This window comes from Python bivittatus, unplaced genomic scaffold (genome assembly GCF_059951505.1).
Source record: "Python bivittatus isolate LINGU-HERP-01145 unplaced genomic scaffold, Pbiv_v1 ctg000440_np1212, whole genome shotgun sequence".
Classification (NCBI taxonomy): domain Eukaryota; kingdom Metazoa; phylum Chordata; class Lepidosauria; order Squamata; family Pythonidae; genus Python; species Python bivittatus.
In genome coordinates, this window is record NW_028277063.1 from 4,767,744 (window position 1) to 4,785,216 (window position 17,473).

The 17,473-nt window shown below is 42.9% G+C and overlaps 1 protein-coding gene across 1 annotated transcript; it reads left to right on the forward strand.

The window, feature by feature from the left end:
• Positions 1-362: 362 nt before the first annotated feature.
• On the forward strand, positions 363-16,611 carry LOC107326716 (T-cell-interacting, activating receptor on myeloid cells protein 1-like). Its single transcript, XM_088142708.1, has 4 exons — positions 363-652; positions 6,002-6,304; positions 10,547-10,837; positions 14,839-16,611. The coding sequence occupies exons 1-4, from the start codon at positions 511-513 to the stop codon at positions 14,946-14,948; spliced, it is 846 nt and encodes a 281-aa protein (XP_087998834.1). The 5' UTR covers positions 363-510; the 3' UTR covers positions 14,949-16,611.
• The last annotated feature ends 862 nt before the right edge of the window (positions 16,612-17,473 follow it).

The window sequence follows — 17,473 nt, forward strand, 5'->3', positions numbered from 1 at the left end:
TGTAAGTTACCACCATCCCATCCACCTAGGAACAGGTCCTCCAGAGGATGGAGAAGGAGGAGGCACGAAGCAAGATGCTCTCCATTCCAGAGGTCATAATCCTTTTCGTGAGATAATGGACCCTTTTCATAATGCTAAAGGGAAAAACTCATTAACTTATCCAAGTTCATCTTGAGGAATCCTCACAATTCTGTCTGTTTGGAGCACATTCCTCCCTCTGGGTACATTTTATGCTTCTTCTGCAATACAAAATGGGATGTGGTTTTGCAGATGACAAGTCCTGCTCCCTGTGGACAACATTACGGTGAGATCTCACCAAGTTCCTGTTCATGATTGCAAATTACCATATACGTAGTCCAGTCCTTGTTGTATTTTAGGAGGTACAAATCCTCAGTGGAGACCATTTCCTATAAAAGAGGAGAGCTGAGAAGACTGTACTGGGTGCAGAGCAGAGGAACCTTTCAAAATGAAGTTATCCCCCAACTTCCTCTTCCTGGGTTGGTATTTGACATGGAAGGGGAAGAGAATCATATATGCTGCTTGACAGAGGTGGGAGACTCACAACTGCTTTGTTTGCTCAATTGCTTTGCCTCTAATGGCCTGATCTCCTTTCCAGGATGGTGGCTGGCCAGGCAGTGTTGGACCTCTAGAGGTGAGTCAATATGGTTCCTTGCCCTCCTTTCCCTAAATGCTGAGAGGTTGTTGGGGGGCAGGGAGGCTTGGCTTACCTGAGGTTGTATTCCTTGGAGGACGTGGTCCTTGGGTGGTTATGGACCTTCTGAAATAAATGTTTACACCTGGAGGATTTAAGCTTAGACGGAGGTGTAAGGTAAGCACTCCAACAAGCAGTCACATCCATAGATGATTATTTTAGACCTAGGCTTCAACGACAAGGGTCAGTCACAGTATTTCTCTCAAAGGTCTCTTCTGCAGTGAAATTTGGGAGGAATCCTTTGCTCTTCAGAACCTCAGGGGAGCATCTTTCCCAATCCTACTTGGAAACGCCGTAACTGGATGGCCGAGTTTGTTTAATCTTTCTTTATCTGTTGTACCCTAGTGTGTTGTCAGTTCAAGTCACTTTAACTGAGTTAAACACGCATCCAGGGTGCGCAGTCCACGTAGTTAGATTATTAGATGCACCAGCTGAGCGACCAGGATAGCTATGGGTGAGTGCCCTTCTGCGTAAGCATCACTGGGGGAGAACCGACTGAAAAGAAGCCGCTGTGGGGTTTGTGTGTATCTTTGCTGCACTCCTGGTGTTTTGTGTGCACTTTTCTGTGTGCAGTTTGCAAGTGATGACCAGTAGTTGGCTGACAATCTGAATGATTTGCAGGGAATATTTGAATATTGTCTGATAAAATACTAATCTGAAGGTTAATGTACTGAAGACCAGGGGGGTTGTATTTGGCAAAGTAAATAGAGTGAAGAGCTGCAGGTGATGATGAAAAACTGTAGCAGGTAGACAGTTCTGTGCGTCTTGGTAAAAAGCATTGCTATGGCTGAAGTGAGAAGAGAGTTTATTTCTAGGACACCCCCCCCTGACCTTGGAAACATGACGAGGACCAGGTTCAGTTCCCCACTTTGCATAAGCCCCTCAAATCCCCCAAAAAAGTATTCCTGCCCCTAAAGAGAGCCCACCCCAACTAACCCTTTCCTTGCTGAAAAGAAAGAAATATCGCTCACCACTAACAAGGCAGATGAAATTGACGAGAGGCAGGGAAAATCTAGCCCCTTGCAATTGACTAGGGCAGTGCTTCTGAAAGTGTGGTCCTAGGACCCTGGTGGGGGTCACCCAACACCCTCTCAGCAGTCCATGAAATCAAAATTATTTGTCACCCTATGTTCAGAAGAATACACCAAGAAAATCCCATCAAACAATCATGAGAAGCAATAGTGGCAGTGGCTGCACCAATTTTAATTTTTAATGCAATAAACATCAATAAGAATAACGAAACAAAAGCTCTTTGGGTCCTCCATAATTTTTAAAAGTGAGAAGGGATCCTTAGAGAAAAAAGTTTATCAAACACCGGGCTAAGGCAAACCTAACTGGCCCCTAACCCCACCAATGGTTCTCTCCTTGCTAACAAGAAACAGTGTCTATTTCCAGCATCTCTGAAAAGTTTAGTGTTTCTTAACAATAAAACAGCTCTCTTACACAGTCAGACTTACCCAGTTTTCCCTATATGGTCCCAAGATCCTGAGAGTGAATCAGAGCCCTAGAATTTCCCACCCCATACTTCAAAACCCTTAGAAAAGACCTTCCTTTCTATTGTTCCCTGTTCCTCTTTTTGGTAAGCTGGAACTCGGTGATTGTTGTTTCAACGTGTGCAATCTTCTTCCCCAGAATTGGGCTCCATCTTTCTCATCCACCACATTTCCTAAAGTTGGGGAAATGGAGGGAGAACCTTTAAGAGCTCTGAGTCCTGGTAGAAGGTAGTGGACAGCATATGGCTTGCTGTGAAGAATGAATGTCAAAAGGAGTGAAAAGGGCAGTTTGATACCAGAGTGAGCTTCTGCCCCCTTTTCAAGAGGGTTGGAGGGGGGCAATGAGGAACAAACAAGTTCAGCTGCTTTTGTACATGGATACGGTTGCACACCGTATGAAGCACATTGAGGTCTCATCATAAAGAGACAAGGTAGGGGGATGAAATCACAGAAGGAAATAGGAAGGATGAGCAAAGGTTGTGTTGAGAGGAAGGGAGGAAATGGAAGGAACTGTGATTAGATGGAGTTGATTAGATCCTGAGTAAGTGAAAAGCCAGACGTTTAAAGAACAAAGATCATTATGAAACTGTGTATGGATGTAGTGAACGCAAAGACAGTGGTTTGCAAGAGCAGAAAGTGACAGCGGTATAGTGAATCATGTAGCTATAAACCTGATTCAATTTCTTTTCCTTTATCTCCTACCTGTAATGTCATAGTCTTATGCTTCCTGCTCTTTTTCTGTGCTTTGCATAAAGTTCCTCACTCCACTGGGTATGTATCTCGCCATATATGTTAGTGCTCCAGACAAAAGGGAGCCCTCTCCAGTTGGAGTTTCAGATTTTATGGCCCCCTTTAACGGTGTTCAGTGGATCCTAGTTCCTGAGTGAAGCATGGAGGGGACATTCTTATCTACATATAGCACCTTTGGTTGGAAGGACAGCATGAGGATCTAAATACACAGAACTCTAATATCTTTGGAAATAATTATGTCAGTTAGTAAGCTATGGAATGTAATGTCTAATAAAAAAAGATCTGATCCCTTTTCCCATGCTAAATTGACTCTATGGGGAAACCCAACATTAAAAATTGGGGAAAAGATGGTGATATGGAAAAGTTGAATGGATGCAGGGATATTGACTCTGGACTAACTGATAGAAGATGAAAGTGAATTTTTAACATACTCTGCATTAAGAGATAAATATCATCTACCAGATGTAACCCAATGGCAATATCTACAGCTACAACATTTGTTAACATTGTTTGGACCAGCAGCATTTTCAGCTTCCAAGACCCTGAGATACTAAGAGAACTCGTTAAATCCTTTCAAACTAAAAATCTACAATTAGCTTTTATAGATATTTGTTATCAATAAATAAATTTGATATGCAGATGTTAAGGATTGAGTGGAATAAAGAATTAGAGGTTTCTATATTGCCTAGACAATGGGTAAGTGTCTTAACTTCTATAGCAAGAGTGTCAATGAACCTTAAACTACAACTTATATAACAAAAACTAATATTTAGAATTTACTGGACTACACTACGTTTGTACAGAAAAGGATTGTCAAAAAAACCAGCATTTTGTTGGAGATGTAATAAGGATACTGCTTCTTTGAAACAGATGTTTTTACAATGTCCTATACTTACTAAGTCTTGGAAGAAAGTAGTGGATTATGTATACATGATTGTGCATCAAAAGCTAACATTTTCAGAGGATAATATTCTTTTGAACTATATACCTAGTACATGGAATTTGACATCTGGACAACGTAAATAAATCCTTTGTGCCCTTTCTATGGCCAAAAGACTGATATTGCAGCACTGAAAAGATAAATGTATGGCCCCATTCACTCAGTGGATTGAAGACCTGGTTGCACTTGCCACCTATGAGCGGATTGCCTATAGACGTAGACTTTGTATGGACAAGGATAATGGAATATGGGACTCAGTTATACAAAATACAGTAGGTTAAAAAAATGATATCAATGTATTGGCAATATATGCATTTGAATAATATTTGCATTAGCTAAATATATATAGATTTGTAACTATTTACTGTTATAATGGTATACAATGCTTTTATTTTTTTGTTGTATTTTTATCACTTTTTTGTAATAGCACCTTTTAATGTTTTTTTTTCTTCTTCTTGTGTATTATTATTTTTGTGTGTTGTTTTTCTTTTTTCCTTTCTGTTATTAATGAAAGAACAATAAAAAATTATAAAAATAAATAAATACATGAGGTACAACGAGAAAAGGTGAAATATAGAATATTGAATAAACTAGATGATCGTGATAGTGGAATAGGATCTTCTCTAATCTACTTCCTCGGCTTAAACACATCAACCAATTTGCAGATCATTACTGTGGTATCATATCACTAAAAACATCAACAATCTGAAAGCATGAAAAATGGTAATAAATGGCAACAAAATGGATATTATCGAAGGCGTATTTTCTGGTTAAGGCGCCTGACAATGTTACACACAATATGAAGCACATTGAGGTCTCATCGTAAAGAAACAAGGTATGGGGATGAATTCACAGAAGGAACGTAGGAAGGATGAGCAAAGGTTGCGTTGAGAGGAAGGGAGGAAATAGAAGGAATTCTGATTTGATGGAGTGGGCCAAGAAAGTTTGTAGGAATAGAAAGATATGGAGCAATACATTGAATCATGTAGGTCTCAATAAGATTTAGTTGCATTTTCTTTCCTATTCCCTTATCTCCTACCTCTAATGAATGTTTCATGCTCTTTTTCTGTGCTTTCCATAAAGTTCCTCCCCACACTGGGTGTGTATCTCACCGTGTCTGTTAGTCCTCCAGGCAAAAGGGAGTCCCGTCCAGTTGGGGTTTCAGATTTATGGCGCCCTTTAACTGTGTTCAGTGGATCCTAGTTCCTGAGCGAAGCATGGATGGGAAATTCCTCTAGAAATCCTATCCTGGGGCTGTTTAGTTTCAGACAAAAACTTTCCAAGCAGTGTATATGATGGGTGTTCAAAACATTTCAAAGCCAAATGCCTCCTTTCGAATTCAAATTACCACACTACGCATGCAGATCAGTCCACTTTGAACTAAGCAGACTTCAGGTTTGGGTCATCATTAATGGAAATGTCCCTATTATAGAGAGAGAAGAGATGAAAGGGTTATCACACAAAAAAAAAAAAAACCAGGAAGGCAAACAGAATCCAGTGCTGAAAAGCAGTTTATATGAGAAAGAGTCACTAACTGGTTTTGACCAGTAAAGGAAGTGGTGCAGAGGTTATACTAAAAAAAATGGATGTCATAATCTTTCCATGATGTCCCAGAATAAATAACAAATGCATGAGGTAGAACTAGAAAAGGTGAAGTATAAAATATTGAATAAACTGGAGGACGGTGATAGTGGAATAGGATCTTCCCTAAACTACATTCTGGGCTTAAACACGTCAACCTGTTTGCTAATCACTATTGTTGTATCATATCACCAAAAACTTCAACGATCTGAAAGCATGAAAAATGTTAATTAATGGCAACAAAATAGAAAACTTCAACGATCTGAAAGCATGAAAAATGTTAATTAATGGCAACAAAATAGATATTATTGGAGGGTGTATTTTCTGGTTAAGGCTCCTGATGGTTATCATGCCTTCCAAAAAGCATTGGCCGCTCTTCATGAAGGAAAATTCTGCTTCTGAACACAGCAGACGTCTCGCTTTTTCCTTTGGTTGTTCCATTTCTGAGGAGGGGGATAAACGGATGCTCCATCATCCACATTTTATGCCGCTGATTTTTTTTTTTTTTTTTTTTTTCTTGTCCAGGTCAAACTCCCCCAGAGGCATTTATATCCATCAGGCCCAGTGGGATGGTGGCTCTTGGGGAAGAGGTCACCATCTTCTGCAGAAGTGAGGAGGAATTTCATGGAGACTTCTATCTCACCAGACATGAAAACTCATCTGATGGAGGGACAACTGCAGGTACCAAGCAGGCAAAATCCAACGAGGCTGCATTTTCCTTGACCAATCTCAACCCATCAGATGGAGGCCTCTACAGCTGTAGATCTCACCGGCCTGAAGGCGATAAATTCTCGCCTCTCAGTGAGAAAGTCTATCTCAGTCTAAGAGGTGAGGTCTGCTCACTACTTATTTCTTTTTCACACCAATGACACTGGAAAGAGTTCCACAGTTCTGCACGAGCCAAATATTTCCTTCCCCTGCCAGAGAAGCTCATGAGTAACTTTGGGGAAACTTCTCTCTATCTACCAACATACTTCACAGGGTTGTTGCTGGGGGGGAAAAAGGAGGAGGGAGCACTCTGCACACCACCCAGAGCACCTCTGTGAGAGGTGGGAAATAAGGCTTTATAAGGCATGAACCCCCTTCATGGATCACTGCCTTGTCGTGGCGAAGGGGCTTGCGTAACTCAGTGAAGCCATGAGCTATACCGTGCAGGGCCACCCAAGACGGACAGGTCATGACAGAGAGTTCTGACAAAATGTGGTCCACTGGAGAAGGAAATGGCAACCCACTCCAGTATCCTTGCCAAGAAAACCCCATGGACAATGTTAAAAGGCTAAAAGATATGACGCCGGAAGATGAGCCCCTCAGGTCGGAAGGTGTCCAATATGCTACTGGGGAAGAGCGGAGGGCAATTCCAAGTAGCTCCAGAAAGAGTGAAGCGGCTGGGCCAAAGCCGAAAGGACGTTCAGCTGTGGATGTATCTGGAAGCGAAAAGAAGGTCCGATGCTGCAAAGAACAATATTGTATAGGTACCTGGAATGTAAGATCTATGAACCAAGGCAAGCTGGATGTGGTCAAGCATGAGATGACAAGACTGAACATCGACATCTTGGGAATCAGCGAACTGAAATGGACAGGAATGGGTGAATTTAATTCGGGTGACCATTATATCTACTACTGTGGGCAAGAAACCCTTAGAAGAAATGGAGTTGCAATCATAGTCAATAAGAGAGTGGGAAAGGCAGTAATGGGGTACAACCTCAAAAACGACAGAATGATCTCAGTGCGTATCCAAGGCAAACCATTCAATATCACAGTCATCCAAGTCTATGCCCCAACCACTGATGCTGAAGAAGCTGAGGTTGACCGCTTCTATGAAGACCTACAACATCTTCTAGAACTAGCACCAAAAAGATGTCCTTTTCATCATAGGGGATTGGAATGCTAAAGTAGGAAGTCAAGGAGTAATCGGAATAACAGGCAAGTTTGGTCTTGGAGTACAAAATGAAGCAGGGCAAAGGCTAATAGAGTTCTGTCAAGAGAACAAGCTAGTCATAGCAAACACTCTTTTCCAACAACACAAGAGACGACTCTACACATGGACATCACCAGATGGTCAATACCGAAACCAGATTGATTACATACTTTGCAGCCAAAGATGGAGAAGCTCTATACAGACAGCAAAAACAAGACCAGGAGCTGACTGTGGCTCAGATCATGAGCTTCTTACTGCAAAATTTAGGCTTCAATTGAAGAATGTAGGGAAAACCACTAGACCACTCAGGTATGACTTAGATCATATTCTTTGTGAGTACACAGTGAAGGTGATGAATAGATTTAGAGGATTAGATTTGGTAGACAGAGTGCCTGAAGAACTATGGACGGAGGTCCGTAACATTGTACAGGAGGCAGCAACTAAAACCATCCCAAAGAAAAAGAAATGCAAGAAAGCAAAATGGCTGTCTGATGAGGCTTTACAAATAGCTGTGGAAAGAAGGAATGCGAAAAGCAAGGGTGAAAGGGAAAGATATAAGCAACTGAATGCAGATTTCCAGAGAATAGCAAGGAGAGATAAGAAAGCCTTCTTAAATGAACAATGCAAAGAAATTGAGGAAAACAATAGAATGGGGAAGACTAGAGATCTCTTCAAGAAAATTGGAGATATGAAAGGAACGTTTAGTGCAAAGATGGGCATGATAAAGGACAAAAAAGGCAGGGACCTAACAGAAGCAGAAGAGATTAAGAGGTGGCAAGAATACACAGAAGAACTATACAAGAAAGATCTTAATGTCCCTGATGTCCACGCTGGTGTGATCGCTGACCTTGAGCCAGACATCCTAGAGAGTGAAGTCAAGTGGGCCTTAGGAAGCATTGCTAACAACAAAGCTAGTGGAGATGACAGTATTCCAGCTGAGTTATTTAAAATACTAAAAGACGATGGTGTTAAAGTGCTGCACTCAATATGCCAGCAAGTTTGGAAAACGCAACAGTGGCCACGGGATTGGAAAAGGTCAGTTTACGTTCCAATTCCAAAGAAGGGCAATGCCAAAGAATGCTCAAACTATCGCACAATTGCACTCATTTCACATGCTAGCAAGGTTATGCTCAAAATCCTACAAGCTAGGCTTCAGCAATACATGAACCGAGAACTACCGGATGTACAAGCTGGGTTTCGAAGAGGCAGAGGAACTAGAGATCAAATCGCCAACATTCGCTGGATCATGGAGAAAGCACGAGAGTTCCAGAAAAATATCTACTTCTGCTTCATTGACTATGCAAAAGCCTTTGATTGTGTGGATCACAACAAACTGTGGCAAATTCTTAAAGAGATGGGAGTACCAGACCACCTTACCTGTCTCCTGAGAAATCTGTATGCAGGCCAAGAAGCAACAGTTAGAACCAGTCACGGAACAACCGATTGGTTCAAAATAGGGAAAGGTGTACGACAAGGCTGTATACTGTCACCCTGCTTATTTAACCTATATGCAGAGTACATCATGAGAAATGCCAGGCTGGAAGAATCACAAGCCGGAATTAAGATTGCAGGAAGAATCATCAACAACCTCAGATATGCAGACGATACCACCCTAATGGCAGAAAGTGAAGAAGAACTAAAGAGCCTCTTGATGAGGGTGAAAGAGGAGAGTGCGAAAGCTGGTTTGAAACTCAACATTAAAAAAACTAAGATCATGGCATCTGGACCCATCAATTCCTGGCAAATAGAAGGGGTAGAAATGGAAGCAGTAACAGACTTCATTTATTTGGGCTCCAAGATCACCGCAGATGGAGACTGCAGCCATGAAATTAAAAGACGCTTGCTCCTTGGGAGGAAAGCTATGGCAAGCCTAGATAGCATATTAAAAAGCAGAGACGTCACCTTGCCGACAAAGATCCGCATAGTCAAAGCTATGGTTTTTCCAGTAGTAATGTATGGCTGTGAGAGCTGGACCATAAAGAAGGCGGAGCGCCGAAGAATTGATGCCTTTGAACTGTGGTGCTGGAGAAGACTCTTGAGAGTCCCCTGGACTGCTAGGAGGTCAAACCAGTCAATCTTAAAGGAAATCAACCCTGATTGCTCATTGGAAGGATCGATAATGAAGCTCAAGCTCAGATACTTTGGTCACCTAATGCGAAGAGAGGACTCTTTGGAAAAGACCCTGATGCTGGGAAAGATTGAAGGCAAAAGGAGAAGAGGACGGCAGAGGATGAGATGGTTAGATAGCATCACTGAAGCAATGAGCATGAAACTGAGCAAACTCAGGGAGGCAGTGAAGGACCGGAAGGCCTGGCGCAGTATGGTTCATGGGGTCACGGAGAGTCGGACACGACTTAACGACTAAACAACAACAACAACAAGGCATGAACAGAAAGCCAAGTTGCTTTGACTAAAGCATCCATGCATTTTGCAAGAGATTCCCCACCTATGTCCATAGTGATGCAATCTAGAGTAAAATATGTTCTCTTTCTTGACCTGGGGTGAATTAACTTCTTTCACAATCCCTGAAATGCTAAATTCGTATCTCTGTTGGGCATCCATGGGGGGTAGACAGAAAGGAGCAACTGATGGCATGTGCATAATAATATCAAAATGCAAATAATGTAACTCACACATTTATGGTCACGTATAAATCAAATAAATAAATAAATAAATAAATAAATAAATAAATATTCCTGTCAGGTGTCAAGACATGACCCAAGTCCTGACACCTGATGGAAATATTTATTTATTTATTTATTTGATTTATATGTGACTATAAATATGGAAGTTATATTATTTGCATTTCATGACATCATGACACCTGCACCATCATTTTGACATCTTTCTGCTTTTATAGATGCCATTCCTCTCTGTGAGCTAAAAATGTTTAGGGTATTGCTTTGAAGACACAGAATGTAATCTATGGGAAATTTGGGATCTGGGATGGGAGGGTGAGGGAAGGGGAGACGATAAAATGAGCTTTCTCATCAGCATCTGACGAACTTATATCTGAGAATGAAGAAGAGGAGCCTTCTCTTCCAAAAAGGTTGAAAATGAGAGGAGGAAGGGATGTTATTCATGGCTGAATCAGCAGGAGATATTTGCCGACAAGGATCTCTGACCTTTCACTGAATCCTTCCTCCTCCTAGATCCCAGCCTGACCAAGCCTTCCATCCAGATTATAAATGAAGACAAAGATGCTCCAGAAGCAAATGTCTCTATATGGTGCAATGGGACAAAAGAAGATCTGGCTTTTGCTCTTCTGAAATCAAGGGAGCAGATAGTTTACAAGGCTGCAAAGCCAGAGGAAAAGGCAGTGGATTTTTTTCTCCACCAGATGAGGTTGGAAGAGGCACAAAATTATACCTGTCAGTACCACCACAAAAGCAGGCCCTTTGTCTGGTCAGAGCCCAGTGACCCGCTGGAGCTGCCTTGGGGAGGTAAGATAGCAAACTCAGCATATTTCCTTTTCTCCATTCCCCCCCATCAATGAATCATACACAGACTGGATTTCCGGAAGTTCTCATAAGATGTGGGGAAGACCAGAAGGCTTCAAATGGATCACAAGAATGAGGCGCACAATTTGGAGAATGGGGTGAGCGATTTGGAGAATGGGGCACGCAACTTGGGGAATGAGGTCTTCCAAAGCACCCTGAGAACAGGGCTCCTGCCATTCCCCAAAGTGTGCCCCCATTGTCGTGAGACCTGGGGAAGATCAGAAGGTTTCCAAAGGATCGTGAGAATGGGGTGTGCAGTTGGGAGAAAGAATGGTGTGAGCAGCTTGGAGAACAGCGTGAGTGGCCTTGTGAAGAAGGCCAGTAGCTGCCTCACATACAGGAGGGTCGGGTTGCATGCGCCTCATCAGCAGTGGGAGGAAAACGGTACAGGTCAGCTGGGCACAATAGAGCTGGGAAGCACAGGGCGGTTAGGGCAACGGGGGCTTTGCGTGATGGTGCTGGGGTGACTGGCCGCAGTGTGGGGCTTCAGGTGGCATTTCTCAGTGGCAGTAGCGGTGTTGGCGCTGAAGCAGAGGCCTGGGGCGCTGGCAGGTGGCCACCTTTTCTAGAACCTCTTCTAAATCCGCTTTTATGATAGCCGACAATCTTAAGAGTGACTTCTCCACCTACGTCAGTGGTCCAGGCAATGGGAAGCCCTGCGAAGTTGGAGTTTCAGATTCTATGGAGCACTTTGTGCATGAAGAAGTAATATTGCTTTGTAATTACTCTTGTAATTTGCAATATAATTTGGAAGCTGGTTTGGATGTGATGGAAGTAAGGATGGTTTGTAGGAACAGAAAGATACGGAGCAGTATATTAAACCCTGTAGGTCTAAATAAGATTTAGCTGCATTTTCTTTCCTATTCCCTTATCTCCTACCTCTAATATCATTGTCTTATTGCTTCATGCTCTTTTTTCTGTGCTTTGCATAAAGTTCCTCACCCCACTGGGCATTTATATCCATCAGCCCTAGTGGGATGGTTGCTCTGCGGGAAGACGTCACCATCTTCTGCAGCAGTGAGGATGAATTTCACCTGGCAGGAGATTCCCACCGGCTGAACTTCACCCTCAGAGAACTCGCTTTCCAGCATCAATGGGACTTGACCATTCTCCTCCGCTCCCGAAGCAGCTCTTCCTTTCTTTTCCAGCCTGGGACTCCTCAGCGGGTTCCTTGCCAGCTTGGGTTTTGCTGCCGTCTGCGCAGGACGGTTTTGAGGGCAACTCCCGACATAGTGCCCCTCTTCTCCGCACTGGAAGCATGAATGACTCCCTTGTCTCTGATCCTGGCCACTCCCCTTGGTTTTCCAACCCGGTTTTCTGGGTATCGGCCCAGACAAATCCACGGGGGGTCGATTGCCTTTCCTTTTAACAGACATCCAATCGGCCTCCATTTTCCTGTGAGGATGACCCACTCCTCTAGGGTCTTGGGGTTATCTCTGGCCAGCACGTGCTCCAAAAGATCAGGTTGCAGCCCCTTTTGGAAATACTCGACTTTTAATTCCTCAGGCCAGTTTCGGAGCTTCCCGGCTAGCCCCTTGAATTCCAGAGCGTAGTCCAAGACCATTCGATTCCCTCGTTTGATTTGCTTGATAGTCCTCTTTGCCTTGATGACTGCAAAGGGGTCTTCAAAGTGTCTACGCAAGACAGTCATGAACTCATCCAAATTTCTCAGTTCAGGAGCCCCTGCTTCATGCATTGGGACAACCCAATCGGCCACCTTGCTCTCAAGATAGCCCAGCAGATAGGCTACCCTCTCTGCATCATTCTGAAAGAGGTGGCCACATCCTTCCATGTAAATCCACACTTGCCTTAGAAAACACACCAACTGGTCGGGATCCCCCCCGAATTTCATCTTCAGACCCCACTGCTGTAAGCAGATTCTTCTCCTCTCTCACGCTCCTTCTAAGCGGGATGTCCTCCTCCTCTTCACTGGACAACGACCCTTTGCTTGCCACCTCACTGCCCCCCAGGGACATTGGGGGACCCCCAGCCTGAAGTTGTCCAGTCCCGGTTCCCAGTGCTCTCTTGAGCATGGACTTCAATGACCTCACGTCACCTGCCAAGGAAGTTAGCTGCGTCTCCAGCCTATCCACACAACCCTCCAGCACCCCGGTTCAAGTCTCCAACTCCTTCTGGGTTTGGGTCGCTTGTATCTCACCAAAGCCCATTGACCACCTAGTCACCGACTTCTCCCTCGAGGGATTGGCAACTGCACCCTCTTCCAGAACCCTGGTGTCTTGGAATTGAGCCCCGTGTGTGGCTGGCTTCTGCTCTCTCCTATTCACTGCTGGTTTCTCCACTGGCTTCGGTGACGACACATCCGGTCTGTCCACTGGATGTTTCACAACACCGCCAATAGCTCCAGCATCCACCTTGATGATTTTGTCTGGCATCTCTTCACGAACCCCAACTTCTGTCAGAGCAATCCGCCAAATTTTCCTCAATGAGCTTTCGCTCTGGGTAAAATCCGAAAAGGGAGTTTCAGTAATATGTAAGAAACTGTGATGGAATGGTTTGGTGAAGGCCGCGCTCGGGGAGATAAGCATTTTCTTAGCCCCCAGAATGAGCGTGGGAAGGTGAAGAGGATGAGACTGGCACCACCATAAGGAATTTGCAGTGTTTGCTTGCTGGCTTGGGAAGTTTAGATTCAGTCTGGCAAGATTCTGTCTTGTAGGTGGAAGCTAATAACTGCTGTGGAACTATATCTATACTGTCTCATGGAGTTCTTTGGGCTGAACCTGACAGAAACTGCCTGGCTTGGTTCCCAATGAAAGCAACTCCCACTGAAACCAATGTAGGTTCAAAGAAGAATTCATTTATTGAGGACTAGTGTATAGACCTAGAGCATTGCTGAAACTAAAGCCTGCACGTGCCAAACTCAATTTTACCCCTTTCCCCTTTCACCTCCCCCTTCTATCCCACAGTCCTTCCTGCCCATGCCACTGGGTCTCTCTTGGTCTCACGCTGGTACGACCTTGGGCGTTCCCGAGAAACAGATAACAGTCCATTTGCGCCTAACGGCTCACCTCCTAGCTCTTCCCTCCCCCCCCGCCCCCCCCCCCCCCCGTAATGGCAGAAACGAAGCAAGCAAACTAGCAAGACGGTTCATTCATTGCGAGGCTTCTGACCCTTCCTGCTCAGAGAAAAGATTGTGATGGACTTTTAGAAGGGTGGTGGTGGTGGCGATGATGGTGGCGGTGGCGGTGATGGTGGCGGTGGTTATTTTCTTGTTTTCTGAAGCCTGCCTCTTTACCTAAGGAAACTCTGAGGCTTATTTGAATGATTCCTAATTCCATTTATATAATATCTAGTGTTACAGTATATTTGTACATTCTTTTTCAAAATCCTGTATTTGATTCCAAGCATAGAATCTCCTTGTGCGTATATATCTTTGAGGACCCATATAGAAAGATAAAAGCAGCAAACGATGAAAGAGGCTTACATAAAGGGGAAATAATTCACACAGTGATGATCAGGTGGCAGAGAAGCAGTATTTTGCAAGTGGGAATGTCCTGAAAATGGCTTGTGTGAGGCTTTGGGTCCATCACTCAGACTCTGATCTTCAACGGGACTAGAGGAAGACATCTGATGATGGACTAGGGTCAATTGTGTTGTGATGGTTTCTGGGTTTCTACGGGTGGTGACTTGAGGGTGGGACAGGAGCAGGGCAGGGCAGTCACTCTGATTCCTAGCCTTGAAAAGACAAAAAAGGGACAGGAGCAATTGTTAAGCACTTATTAAGCTAAAGAAATTTAGTGGTTTTGGATGCTGAAGTCTTGGCTACTACAAACGGCAGGTGGATGCAAGTGGAGTAGTAGCCTGCATGAAATCTGTGGACCATAGGTTGGCCAACCCTAGTTTAGAAGACGCCTTATTAGTTACATCTTCACCATTAATTTCATTGCAAGCAATTGTTGACCATTCTTCTCTTCTTTACTTTTCAGTCATTCTTTCCACAGAGACATACATTCGTCTTGGACTTGCTGGCCTGGTCTTGTTTACCTTGATGTTGATCATGGGATTTGTACATTTTGGCCCTTGTAACAAGTCCTAAATGCCTTTGTTCTGTTAGCCAAGACATTTCCTCCTTGCCTCTTAGACTGTAAGGGGACTACCTGGAACCGATGGCTAGGTGTATAAATGAAAGCACCCAGGATTCTTTGTGTGAATAGAAATGGCTTCAAAGGAAGATTCAAAGCCCTGTTGGACTGGACCTCAAGATATGCACAGAAGCCCACATTGTCCCAATTTTGCTTCTGACTTTTTAGATACATGTATTAAATGGCAAAGCTCCTTGCAGTAAGAAAATATGAAGCAATCTGGTGAAGCAATTTTTTAAGTTTTCATGTTTCTGCTTTTCTCAGAATGTTTCCCATAGCTCCTTACTTTTGCTCCGGACTTAATTTTGTCCAGTCCTGGTACTAGTTAGAATTGAAGGAGGAACCTGTCCTACAAGGAATCTGTGGACCAGTTCTGGTATCTCAACCAGCTTTCCCTAACATGGTGCCCTTCAGTTGCCTTGAACAGCCACTCCCATAGATCGTCACTGCCCTGGTGGCCAAGCCACAGGATATTTCACATCTATCAGTATAGGCCAAATGTTTTATAGAAAGGTACAGGTGTAAAACATTCAAATCAAACAGTGCATCCTCTCATGCCCATACAAGGGATTTTTGGGATAGTCTAGGGGAGAGGTAAAGGTGGGTCCTAAAGAGGTGAATCTAAGTTTAACTTTTTTCTTCTGGTTACCAAGGAAACATCCCAGATCAGTCCTTATCTCTTTGTTATTCAGGGTCTCTCTCTTGACAACTTTCTCTACCTGGTACCAAGCTAATTTATGGTTTGTTTATTCAAAGACAGGTATCTAATCAGCTGGCTGCCTCACGGCGAAAGAAAACCAAAGGAAAATGGGGTGGGGGAATGCTGTGCTCTTTAAAAGGCAAAAAGCAAGTTAAAGTTTTAAACATACTGTGAGGTAGAATGCACTATTAAATGTATGTTATACATTATGTGAAATATATATATATATGGTATAAAATTATGTATTAAAATAATGCCCTTCAGGTGCTTCTCTGTATAAAGACTCCAGAACCTTTTGGAAATAAATTTCCAGGGCTTTCACTGCTCCCTCTGTTCTGGATTGTTGTATCCCTTCCAAAACCTGGTGAAAATATTTTAAATCAATGTTAATGGAGCAGGAGCAACCTGTCACAAATATAGCAAATAACATTAGATCAAAGTTACTTACCCTTCCACAGTGGGAACCAGTGCTAGAGAAAGAGATTGTTATATTAAAAGTAACAACTGGCAAGGTTCCTGGCCAGGATAATATATCCATTGAACTCCTTAAACAAAATCTGGACTGGTGGGGCCCCTTATTAGCGGCCCTATTCCCTGCAAGAGATAGCTCTGGTTTAATTCCCTCGAGCTGGAATAGGGCTATAGTCGTCCCCCGATATAAGAAGGGAGATATAGAAAACCCTGCCCAATATAGGCCAATCACTTTGCTATCAGTCCTGGGAAAACGTTATGTAAGACATTTAAATGAAAAATTAATTTCCTACCTTGAGGAGCGTTGCCTTTTAACAAAAGCTCAGGCTGCTTTTAGAAAAGGCAGATCAACAATTGATCAATGTTTTGTATTAGCCTATCTGACAAGAAAATATTCTATCTTCCTGAAAGGTAAACCTGCTTTTATAGATTTTAAAGCCGCTTTTGACTCTGTTAACAGAACCAAACTTTGAGTTCAATTAGAAAATGTGGTTCCTGACAGGCGTCTTACATACCCAATAGAGGCACTGTATCAAGATAGTATAAGGCACGTTAGATGCAACAGAAAAGGGTCACCTGCAGATGATATTACAATGAAGAAGGAAGTGAGAAGAAGGTTGGATCCTGGCCCCTACACCATGTAACATCTATCTCAATGATCTGGAGACCATATTACTTCAGGTTGAGGGCCGTTGTCCATCTTTAGCCAAAAGGAAAATTTGTGCTTTGTTATATGCAGCTGACGCTGTTCGTCTTTCACATACTAGATTGGGCCTGAAACACCTACTTGAGGCCCCAGTTAAGTAGTGCCAAGAAAATCAATTACAAATGAACTATGATAAAACTAAAATTTTGGTTTTTGGGAAAAAAGTTTAAAAGTGCATCTGACAAATTCAAGATCATATAATAACACACGTAGAGGATTTTAGTTATCTGGGCATTTTATTTGACCGTGCTCTAACCTGGCAACTTCATCGTAAGGCAATATTTCCAAAAGCAAAATCTACCACGACGGGCTTGCTTCGATATTTTTACTCAGAAGAAGGAAGATTTGTTCCCGCAGCAATAAAAGTTTTCAGTGCATGCCAAAATTGCATCACAAATTCTATATGGAGCTCCAATCTGGATCCCATTTGCTAATGATAATGAAGGGCATTATTTTGATACACAATTTTATATTCTATATATACACAATTTTATATTTTATATATATATATATATGTTTTACATCATGTATAACCATATCTGTAACAGTGAACTCTATTTTATTTCTAAAGGGTTAACTTGCTTTTGTTTTGTAAAGAGCAC

What these genes read in the sequence shown, in the direction of transcription:
- LOC107326716 (XM_088142708.1), top strand. Translation starts at nt 511, where the DNA reads ATGGAAGGGGAAGAGAATCATATATGCTGCTTGACAGAGGTGGGAGAC. An exon ending in GCAGTGTTGGACCTCTAGAG is followed by an intron (nt 653 to 6,001) that starts GTGAGTCAATAT and finishes TTTCTTGTCCAG; the next exon opens with GTCAAACTCCCCCAGAGGCA. An exon ending in GCTGGAGCTGCCTTGGGGAG is followed by an intron (nt 10,838 to 14,838) that starts GTAAGATAGCAA and finishes TTTACTTTTCAG; the next exon opens with TCATTCTTTCCACAGAGACA.